Below are 12345 nucleotides of genomic sequence, written 5' to 3'. Positions count from 1 at the left end.
AATAGAAGATGAGTTAAAAATGACAAAAAATGGTTTTAAAACCTTTAACGATAATCAATTTCTGAAAGAATGGAACTTCACCCTTTAAAAGTAAATTTTAAATATGCGAGAGGTGGTTTGGCGGTAGCCATCATGCCATATACTTTATTTGAATGAATAATCCTGAGCTTTTCCTGTCATTGTACGTAGATGAATATCGTGCTGTTCCAAGCATTCCAATGCTGAGTTTCTCAGAGATACCGTTATAGAAAAAAACCTCCAGTGGCGGAGGCCATCTCACATAGCAACTTCCTGATTTCTACATTTTACTGCACATGGTGTGAGAAGTTGCTGCCCATTTTACTTTTTAAATTGAGAACAGTAGGTGGTTTCCCTGTTATTTTTATTGCAATATCTGGACCATTAGGTATTATTAAAAGAATTATCAAGGCGTTAATACCTTTCTCCATACTCAGATTCGGATAGTCTTACCAAAGTACCAGCTCAATTTTCATTCTTATGCACCACTGAAAAAAATTACATAATTTTGAAATTTGTGCGAGAGAATTTCAGTAAGTGGTATAAGCTCCTCTTAAGTGAAGATGTGAAGTACACGTCTTTAATATTGCACGAATGCTGATTTTTTTTTTTAAAAGCCATGTCCACCATAAGCTGGAATTTTCAAATGGTGAATTCCTGGCTTAAGTACTTAACGTTGCTGGGAATATTAGCATCTAGAGTCAATCGCCTAACGATAATCAGTAAAACTATATTGATGCCAAGTTTAGATTCATGAGCCAAATGACTTTTAACTGTTGGTGGAAGAAGGCTTTATAGAACCCATTGAGAGCTAGACTGGAAATGCTCAAACTCATTTCCGGTAGAATCTTTATAACCAGAAGACAGACAATGGATTGGCTTTGGGCTTAGAGGTAAGAGAGCAGTGAAACCAGGTTTCTCTTTTTTTTCTTTAAATTGTATTAAGATGTCCATTTTGTTTGGCAATTTCTCCTCTCTTAAAGGCTTTATGAAACTGCAGGCTTTTGTTTCAGATTTCCGGCATCTGCAGTATTTTGCTTTCATGCCACAGGTGTTGCCATAGCAGTGGAACAGTGGGCCCGCCAGCTTTGTCCTCCCTATCCTGGAGGTTTTAAAAGACAATTGTTCAAGTCCAGCTGATTTTTGGCTATTGTAGTGGTTGAAACTGGAACCTTCCTGGTTTTCACAACTTGGTTTCACATTGGATAAGCTACGAGCCACAACGTCTGTGTCTGAATCCTAGTATCTACTGTTAAAGTATGAGCTCCACTGAAATAATAAGTTGGGTGTGGACGAAGTGAGGGGGAAAGAAAAAGTTGGCTTCCAACTGAGTAATATTGGTAAAGTTGTCAAAGGTATTTGTAACTTCCAACTCCACCCCTCATTCAAGTGAGGCTAATGCAGTCTAATCCAGGAGGTTACATGAGGCCGGAAGAAATAATAATAACCAATATCATAAAGAAACTGAGCTTTCTTTGAGGAAATTCATACCATTGACATGACCATGATCACTTAAACCTAATAGTGGTAACTGGATGTGGTAGGTAGTTGACACTTTTTGGTTTGTTCTTGTAATAGCTGCCACTAGTTTAAATTGCACGTTAACTTTTAACACATTTGGCCATGTTGAATGTTTTGTGCTTGTCTTTGAATAGTAATGTAATCGGTGTTCTATATCTACTGCTTCACCACTGAAGAGAACCACTGGGGAAGAATGAACCCATTTGTGTTATCCAGCTGAAAGTGGAGGCAACAGTGCTTTCTTAAGCAGAATGTTAGTCTTCTGAACATACCTGCTTCTCATAACCAAACAAGTAACTTGAGAAATGGCAAAGGCAGGTTGTCCTGTGCTGTAATTAAATGAAGTATTTTGCTCTGTTTTTGAAACAAAAAAGATAAATATTCTGTTTTGCCTCATTTCAATAATACCTAGGTTAATGTGTAATTATTTTTGATTCAGTACTTTGTTGTGGACTTGTTGTTTCCAGGCAAAAGATTACACTTTCTGTTATGTGACTGAGTAATTAGTCTGTTGTGAGAGTACGGTTCCAAAAAACTAGCTGTCAAAGTTGAGCCCTACCAGCTTTTTATTTGTAAAACTCAGTAAAACAATGGATAAGAATCTGTTACTAGGCAACAACAAAACTGAGTGATTATGATGTCATAAGTATCGAGAGCAAAGTTTTTGAGTGGCTTATAAGCGGAACTTGATCTACAACTATACCTCCTGACCTAGGTTGTGTCTTTGTAATTTACTTTTACAGGTAAAAGATTCCGGTATGCAATTACTAACTTCAACAAAGACAGACATCCTCCTGCACCCATCAAGTAGAAGTGCAAACATATATACATTAGATGCAATATAAGTGTTACAAGTTATGCTGTGACCTGTAAACCTTAGTACAATTTTATTTATCTACTCCGTTCATGTTATAATGCGTAATTTTGTGCATATTGCCATTACAAGTGTCTTATATTTTCCTCTTCTCTATTTTAGGAGTGTGCTGCCGATCTGGCTTTGAATAATTTTGGATTTTACATCATGAGCATTGTTCACGATAAGCTAGCGAACGAATTCCTCAGGAACGGTGGGATGGAACCAAACTTCTCTTCTGGTATGATTATGTTCAGTCACCTCCCACCAATCACAAATTTTTCCAGCCTTGCTGCTCATTCTGTCGCACCAGCTGTACCTCAGGATTTGATCCTTAAAAAGGATCCCGATGCTCCAGCAGAAAAATATTCTTCAGACTATATGCAACCCACCTCTGATGTTAAAGAGAAAAAGTTCTCCGCACATGATGGATTTGTATTTTTTAAGAATAAACTTCTCGAAGAGGAGGAAATGGGCAGGGGGCAGAGCATCTTGACCCACAGTCTGAATCACACCAGTGTAGTAAGTATTGCATTACCATTCTGTCTCTAATGCTGCTCGATAGTAAATTGATTTCTTGCCCTGTACATAATGAACAAAATTCTATCGTTTGCCAGATTATGCTAGCAGCAAACTTGATTTTTATTGCTTTGGAGCAGATCACTTGACTCTGTTCTCAAAGTCACCTTTGAGTTTGAGAGATCATTCTTCATGTTTAAACTTAACAGACAAATGTTGTACTATTTTTCCATGTGCGGGAGATTTTTTAGCTAACCCTAATCCTATACTCTTCTATGTCATCTTGTGATTTCCCATAGCAAACCATACAGCGTCGATGAAAGGTGGCACATTTACTTTCTGCCTCTTCTGTATACATTGAAAATAGTTGTAAAGCCATCGATTACCAGATCAATGAGCTCAGCACAGATTTGCAGTCAAACCTATCCTTGGTTCAATATTATGCCACATTGTCTAATGAATTGCTGGGAAGTCCATCATTTATTAATTATTTTAGCACTTTGTTCTCTTTCTCCAAATACACCACCTAGAATCATATAGTACTGGAGATGCCCTTCTGCCTGTCGAGTCTTCACCACGACAGGTACGCTAATAGTCCCACTTTGCTGCACAAGGCCCTTAGCCTTGAATGTTACATACTTCAAGTATTCATCCAAGTATATTTTAAAGGTTGCGAGGTTACCTGCCTCAACTACCCTTCTAGGCAGTGTATTCCAGACCGCATATCTCTCTGGGTGAAAAAGATTTTCCTCATGTCCCTTCTACACCTTCTGCCTTTGACTTTAAAATTGTGCCCACTTTGGGAAAAGTTCTTCAAATTTGCTTATTACAGTCAAAGCTGAAAGGTAGAAAACTTATTTTCCATTTTGATATCTCAATGTCAGCATCAAGGATTCCCAAGTCATATTGTTGGATGCTGTGATTCAACAATATTGCATAGCCTCAATCTCTGAAGAACTGTCTTTACCAGATCAGGATGAATATTGATATTTCTCACGTGGAACGAAGGATGAGCAGTCTCATTCAAGGCAAGAGGAGTTTTTCAGTTTTCGTTCTGAGAGAGTAGTCAATCTCGCTAATTTTGTACCTTCCACATTTATTAAGTCCAATAACTTCATGGGTATGGTACTCGACTAACAATGAAGAGGTGGTGGTTTAAATCCCAGTATAGTTAGTTCTGAAGTCCTGGTGCTTTTGAGGGCAGGGTATGAATTGCAAACAACTCAAATTCAGAACTGTGCTTTCTGTTGGAATCTATTATAGTCCTGTCTTTCTTTCTTCTCATTTACCATGGGAAATGCAGGATAATGGGTGGGTCTGGGTGGGATGTTTTTTGGTGGGTCGATGTGGACTTGATGGGCTGAATGGCCTGTTTCCACACTGTAGTGATTCTATGTTCTTTAAATGTGGGAAGTATTGGGAAGTATTGGAAAGTATACATTATTCTCCATCCCTAGTTTCCCTGAGGGCTAGAAGTTCACCATGTAGTGAGGGCTGGACTTGTGTTAGCCAGGCTGGGTACTAGTTACTCTTAATGCTCTGAGAAGCTATTTTGCCAGTCACCCACATCCCGTATACAAATGCATAGGAAGAAAGCTTACTGTAGAACTGTATATCATTATTCAGTATGTTCCAGTAGAGATCATATTGTGAGAACGTAATGTATTGGTAGACAGTGATCTTTGGTGTCTCTACGCTCACATTATATAATGGCATGTTTTATGGTCCTTTCCATAAGAAAGTGTGGGCAACTTGGGTGTTAAAGATTAAGGAAAGGCTAGATAGTTTACTGGGAAGAAGGTAAAAGATATTCACACCTGTAACCAATGGCCAAAGCGTACAGACAGTGGATGGATTATTAGTCTTTGAAGTCTCAGGAATGTCTTAGGACTGTCAAGTTTTATTAATGCTTATGGATAAATTGTCTATATAGTTTCACAATAGACTGAAGTTGGGAGTCAAAAGGATAGTTAATTAGAATTTCTCCCTGGATATCAGGCCTGTCTGATTTCATTTGTCATGGAGATGGGCTTCCAGAGGGGAAAATAGGCAGCTACTGAAGGATTAGCTTACAGGGTGAGTTTGTAAAAATGCCATTGAATCTCACAGTGAGAGTCTGCCAGAAGTCTCAGAGAGATCTACAAGATAGAAGCAGCAAGAGTATGGGTGGGTATTTATGCTGTAATTGAAGAGATCAAGTCTGTGAGTATATAAGCAAGACAAGAAGATTCACCTAGCTTTGAGTAGGAGAAGGAATCTCCAGAGTACTCCTTGCCATAAAAACCAATTTGTTGGTGGGAAGTTATCTAACTGCATAAAGTAGAGAAGGGAAGCAAGCCCTTGGACTGACCATGGGACATTATAGTGGCTAGTGAAGGAACAGAGTGAAGTAGATTGGACATTTTCAGTTGCATTAAAGTAGTAACAAGGAAACTTTACTCCAGTTTAGAGTTTAAGTTTCCTATTAAATAGAGTTTATTTGATGTTGCTTTTAATTTGTTTGACATACTGAGAATCTGAAAACTTAACCCTGTCATGCAATTCCTTTAAGTTAGTTACTGGGAATTGTAATTTTTCAAAATAAGTTGCTAGTCTGTACAGAGATCAGAACAGGTTTCATAGAACCATGCAATGAGGAAATAAACCATTCAGCCCGTTGTAGCAACTGGTTAAAATAGCTATTCAGTTAAACCTATTTCCTTCCTTTCATCCATGTAGACTGTAAATATTTCATTTTCAATTATATGGCTAATTTTTGAAAATTACAATTCCATGTGCTTCTACCATACTCTGCATTCTCAATCATTGTAACTCACTGCATAAAACGTATGTGTTTCCCCATATGTCTGATTCCCATGCTTCTGTAAAGGCATGCCACTAATGCTTCAATGTCCTTCAAACAGTGGTTCTTTAGCATTATACTGTTAGCACTCAGGAGAGTTCTTCGATGTTAAATAGTTATTTTAATCAACCTGCTCAGACATGCTGTGACACACCTCTGGGGCAGGTAGGACTTGAGCTTGGAACTTCTGGCCTAGAAGTAGGGACATTACCATTGTGCCATGGGACCCCCTTGCATGTCAAGTATTCCAACGAGAACTGAAGTTCTTTCAATTATATGCCTGGTAATTGAGGGTTCACAATATTAGATCACGGTCTACTCTTCCTAATTGCAGATGCTTTGATTAGTTCATGCTAGACATTAACTGATAATCTCAAGTTCAAAGTGGACACATTTTATGATAGACTCATTAGATACGTGAGCTGCGCTCCTATAGTTGCGATTTATTTTTGTCCTCAATAGAATTTCTTAGAAGAATGTGTTTGCATATAGCATCTTCAGGACCTTCAGATGGCTCAAAATGATTCACAGTTAACGAAGTACTCAAAGTGTGGTCACTGTTCTAATGAAAGGAAACACAGGTAACTTGTGTACAGCAAAATCTCTGCACATTGCAGTTGAGTAAAGTACCAGATGATCTGTGTTAGTCGTGTTGGTCAAGCTGGTTTCTGTTTGATGTTTGTTTCAATCTTCCATGATGTTTGAACCAATTAGAGTCTACTTTACCTTCCCTAATCAATCAGAAACCTTGTATTGTTGTCTTCATTCTTTGAATCATCCATGTACCCAACGTTGCAGGTGCTGAACAGTTTTCATGTACATGTCCAGTACATCATGCTTCCAGAATCTATTCAGCTGTTCTGTTCTGTGAACAGTGGATGGTGTGCATCAGTCGAGGAATAAAGAAAACCTATTGATAAGTTTATTTTTCTGTTAGAGGACCTTTGAAGCAAAAAAGAAGAAAGAACCGAGCTATTTTTGTTATAGCAGTTTCAGCTATCATGAAAACAAGGTGTTAAGAGATGGGGAAAATAATATTGAAGCTACTATGTTGCTAACCTTTTTGGAGAATTAAAAAATTAGTTTGAAAGTACAACATATTTTTGTTCCAAATGTAACAACTTTTGCTGAGCTTTGTTTGATTATTGGAGATGTAGTTCTTCCGTAGACTAGTTACACAATCCTATTCAGCTATCTTCTTGCGGTGACCATTGCTAGAAGATGTGTCCCATTTGTTAAATTTTGCTTGCTTACTCTTCCCATTGTGCCTCTGAGGTCTTTGTTAATATCAGAGTTTAGCTCCACAGCAACTGGCAACTCTTCAGTACATCCTATAAATGAATTTTTAATGTGTGAACCAAGAAAATATACAAAGGTATCACAACCAAAAAAAATTGTGGAACGAGAGCAGCGTGGATCTTGCAGCTGCTCCTGAGTTGCAGACTTTTCTTGTGGATTTCTTATGGTTGTTATACAGCAAAAGGAGAAAATTTTTATTTTAAATCATTTTTTTGGAACTTTTACAATCCAAAAAAATGCAACAAAAAACACGAAGGAGGAGAGATTTCTTTCTCATTAGGGAGTTTGTGGAAGAGGCCTCCGTGTGTATGTCAAGTGTCAATCTGGAGAGGTTTTTTTCTGTTTGAAACTTTCATAGTTCAAACATAAACATGACAAAAGAATTCTTAAAAATATGCGAAGTAGGAGAGGTTGTTTTACATATGGATCTTGTGGGACAGGCCTTTCCATGTGTTTGTTCGGCTCTAGAGAGCAACTTTTTTTTTCTGTTTATCCAGAGTTTTAAAAGCTGACTGATAGAGGACTTGAGGAGGAGGCTACTTTTTTAGGTTGATGAGAGTTTCAGCTAAGTGCTTGATTTTTTTTTTTAAGATTTTAATTTTTTTAATCTTTTGCACACTTAAGATTAAAATCTGTGTACATGAAAGGGTAATTTTCTACATTTTATATAAATACACCCACACATGCCTAAGGTGCTTTTAAGAGCTTTTTAGGCTTATTATCACGGAGGGCATTCAAGCGATACAGAGTGTGGTGGTTAGTAGATTTAGAGAGGTAGTTACACAGCAGGAACCATCAGATAGTTGGGTGACTATCAGGAAAGGTGAGAAGCTAGTTCAGAAGTCTTCTGTAGCAATTTGTCTCTCAAACAGACATTCCATTTTGGATACTGTTGAAGGGGATAGTATCTCAGAGGAAGATAGAAGTGAAAATCAGACCTTAGACACTAAGAATGAATTTCATGTTAAGTGCGGTTTGTCAATATTTAAAAGAACAATTGTGATAGCGGACTGTCCTGTCAGGGGCACAGACGGGAGATTTTTGTCATTGTGAACTTGAATAGTACGTTGCCTTCTTGGCGCAGATGTTAAGGACGTCTCAAAATGGTTGAAGTATGTTGTTAAAGGGGAGAGTGAAAAGCCGGAAGTTGTTGTACACATTGGTAGCAACAACATGGTTAGTGAAGGAGTCAAGGCTTTGCAAAGTGAATATAAGAGGTTAGGTAAAACCTCAAAGGTAGTAATCTCTGGTTTACTGCAGTGACACATTCTAATGAGAGTAGGATTGAAAAGATAGGGCATATAAATCAGTGGCAGAAGAGGTGGTTCAATATGCAAGGAATCAGATTTTTGGATCATTAGGATCTCTTCTGGGGCAGAAAAGACCTGTTCAAAAGGGATGGGTTTCACCTGAATTGGAAAAGGACCAATATCCTGGCATGAAGATTTGGAAGTTGAATTTTGGGGGGGTTTCCTAAGTGGCAGTACAAAAGGAAAGACAGATGAGGAGGATTCTGAATTGGAGAAGAGCTATTTAATTAGAAAAGGCAGTCAAGAACAAGTCGGAATGAGATAACTCTGAAGAATTAAACTGCATTTATTTCAGTACAAGAGTCTTACACACAAGACTGATGAACTCGGCATGAATGGGAACAGGGGACTGGGACATCATAGCTATTACAGAAACTTGGCTGAGGGAATCACCGCTCAATATTCGGGGTTTTAGATGCTATAGGAAGGGAAGCAAGAGAGGAGGGGGAGTGGCGTTTTGATTAAGGAAAGCTTTCTACGGTAATTAGAGAGGATATTTCTGAGGGGTCGTCCAGTGATACTATATGGGTAGAAATTAGAAATAAGAAAGGGATGATCACCTTGTTGGGATTGTACCATAGGTCCTCCCAATAGTCAGAGGAAAATTGAGGAGCAAATATGTAGAGAGATCTCAGATATTTGTAAGAATAATAGGGTTGTAATGGTAGGGGAGTTTAATTTTCCAAACATTGACTGGGGCTACCATAGTATTTTAAGGCTCGGATGGTGAGGAATTTGTTAAATGTGTTCAAGAAAAATTTCTTTATCAATGTGTAAATGTACCTACTAGAGAAGATCATGTTTTGCTCCTTGGGAAATAAGGCAGGGCAAGTGACTGAAGTTTTAATAGGGCAACACTTTGGGGCTAATGATCATAAATCTATTAGTTTTAAAATAGTTATAGGAAAAGATAAGCCTTCCATAAACATGAAAGTTTTTCATTGAAGTAAGGAAAATGTTAATGGTGTGAGGCGAGCCCTTTCAAAAGTTAATTGAAGTAGACTGTTTGCAGGTAACGGGATGACTGACAAGTGGAAGGCTTCCAAATTGTGACGATGAGAGTTCAGAAGCATTATATTCCTGTTAGAGTGAAGATTAAGGCTAGTAAGAGTAGGGAACAATGAATAAATAAAGGTATTGAGGTTCTAGTCAAGAATAAAAGAATCATATACCATATACAGACAACTGGGATCAACTGAATTTCTTGAAGAGCATAAAGAGCATAGGGCATTCTTAAGAGGGAAATAAGGAGGGCAGAGAGGGGATATGAGATATAATCTAGAGAGGTTCTACAAGTACATTAAATGCAAAAGAGCAACTAGAGAGAGAATAGGGCCCCGTAAAGATCAACGCTGGAGAACTCGGGGAAATAAATATTGATATTTTGAAAACAGTTCACATTACAGAAGAGGAAATGCTGGAGATTTTAGAAAACAAAGGTGGATAAATCTCTGGGACCTGTTCCACTGTATCTCAGGACATTGTGGGAAGTTAGGGAAGAAATTGCAGGGTCCCTTTCAGAAATGTTTGTACCGTCAATAATCACAGGTGAGGTGCCAGAGTACTGGAGGGTGGCTAGTGTTGTGCCTTTATTTATGAAAGGGTGTAAGGGGAAACCTGGGGCCTATAGTTCCGTGAGTCTGACGTCAGTGGTAGGTAGGCTGTTGGAGGTGATTCTGAAAGATAGGATGCACGCTGCATTTGGAGAGGCAGTGACTGATTAGTGATAGTCAGCATAGGTTTGTGCAAGGGAAATAGTGTCTCACAAACTTGATTGATTTGTTTGAGGAAGTAACCAAAAAGATTGAGGGCAGAGCAGTAGATGTTGTTCATATGGACTTTAGTAAAGACTTTGACAAGGTTCCGCATGTTAGACTAATTAGTAAAGTTAGATCATATGGGATTAAGGGTGAGCTTGCCAATTGGATACAAAATTGGTTTGACAATAGGACACTTAGAGTGGCAGTGGAGGGTTGTTTTTCGGACTGGAGGCCTGTGCTCGCCAGTATTCCACAGGGATTGATACTGGGCCCACTTTGGTTTGTCATTTATATAAGTGATTTGGATGAGTGTATAGGAGACATGCTTAGTAAATTTGCAGATGACACCAAAATTGGTGGCATAGTGGACAGTGAAGTTAGTTACCCAAGATTACAAGGAGGTCTTAATCACTTGGGTTAATGGGCTAAGGATTGGCAGATGGAGTTTAATTTGGATAAATATGAGGTCTTGCATTTTGGTAAAACAAAGAAAGGCAGGACTTGTACAATTAATGATAGGGCGCTGGGTACTGTTGTAGAACAGAGACACCTACAGATTCAGGTACCTAATTCTTTGAAATGTGGGTCACAGGTAGACAGGTTAAGAAGGCATTTAGACACTTGCCTTCATTGCTCAACCTTTGAATATAGGACTGGGACGTCATGATGAGGTTGTACAGAACACTGGTGAGACCTCTTCTGGAGTACTGTGCACCGTTTTGGTGGCCCTGCTTTAAGAAGGATATTAAATTGGAGTGGATTCAGAAAAAATTTATGGGATGTTGGCGGGAATAGAGGGTTTGAGTTATAAAAATAGGTTGGATACACTGGGGCTTTTTTCACTAAAGCATAGGAGGTTGAGAGCTGATCTTATTGCGTGAAGGGCATAGATAAGGTAAATAACAAGAGTCTTTTCCCTAGGTGGGGGAGTTCAAAACTAGTGGGTATATTTTTAACGTCAGAGGAGAAAGTTTTAAAAAGAGCTTGAGAGGCAGCTGTTTTTACACTGTGTATGGTTGTGGAATGAACTGCCAGAGAAAGTGGTGGATGCAGGTACAGTTACAATGTTTAAAAAAATAGTTGGGTAAGTACATGAATAGGTAAGGTCCAGAGGGATATGGGCCAAACACAGGCAGGTAGGACTAGTTTAATGTGGGAACATGGTTGGTGTGGACTAGTTTGACTGAAGAGTCTGTTTCCGTGCTATATGACTTTATAAACCGGATCCTGGCCCAGTTATACAGTTTCCTGCAGTGTTCATTAAATAACAAACAAGAACTGAAGTACGTGCAGGTTTTTTCAATGGGAAGTGAAACTAGATCAAATTATGCTTTATTTTAATTTTCTGAATCAGATTCTTACTGAATAAGAACTATCACTTGACTTATATGTGAAGATTTCCACTCGTATTCACAATATTCCTATCTTTCTACACTTCCTGGGCTTGTTCCCTAAAAACTGCTTTGGAAACTTAGACTGAATATTTATTAGTGTTTGAACTTTTGAATCCGTAATTTAGTGGATGGGAACAACAAAAGGTCCTAATTCAAAGGAATGGTTCAGCTCACTGAAAGATTTACTTACTAAATATGTTTGTTCTTTGCAACCTTTCTGTGCTTTGACTTGGGGGCCAGAATGACCTGTTGTACGTTATCAAAGTTTATGTATAGTATGTAGTGTTTTTATTTAAATTAGAATTTCCATCAACTTAACATTTTGAGTGCCTTGTTATTAAGCACAGTCATTCCTCTGAAAATACATAAGAATATGCTTTTTCTCTTTTATTCAATGTTTGGCCAACATATTTCTCAGAAATATAACTGTTTATTTCCTGAATATCCTATTTTGCTGCCTAGTAAGCTACAGTATATCAGTTTAATGAAACTCCTACAATGATAATACTTAGACAGCAGTTGATGTAGCTTACCACCGTAGTTAATCACAGGTAGAATCTGGGTTTAAGTCTGATTTTCCCCTGCACTAAAATCTATTGTTTTATTATGTTTACTGAAGAAGGAATTCAAAGGATGCCAGACACCTTTACTCAATCGGGTAAGGTTGATGCTCACTTTAATGCTTACGTCCACCAGTTAACTAGAGTTAATTTGCCATCAGAGATAACAAGGTGTAGAGCTGAATGAACATAGCAGGCCAAGCAGCATCATAGGAGCAGGAAGGCTGACATTTCGGGCCTAGACCCTTCATCAGAAAATTTTCTGATGA

General features: G+C 38.3%; 1 protein-coding gene across 1 annotated transcript in view; it reads left to right on the top strand.

The window, feature by feature from the left end:
• The first annotated feature begins 2519 nt into the window (after positions 1 to 2519).
• Positions 2520 to 12345, top strand: part of znf281b (zinc finger protein 281b) — a 24045-nt gene continuing 14219 nt past the window's right edge. Inside the window, exon 1 of the mRNA XM_020533371.2 lies at positions 2520 to 2914. Coding sequence (XP_020388960.1) covers positions 2561 to 2914 — 354 coding nt within the window. The 5' untranslated portion in view covers positions 2520 to 2560. The remainder of the gene's footprint in view (positions 2915 to 12345) is intronic.

This window comes from Rhincodon typus, chromosome 30 (assembly GCF_021869965.1).
Source record: "Rhincodon typus isolate 14 chromosome 30, sRhiTyp1.1, whole genome shotgun sequence".
Classification (NCBI taxonomy): Eukaryota; Metazoa; Chordata; class Chondrichthyes; order Orectolobiformes; family Rhincodontidae; genus Rhincodon; species Rhincodon typus.
This window is presented reverse-complemented; position numbering and strand designations above follow the sequence as displayed.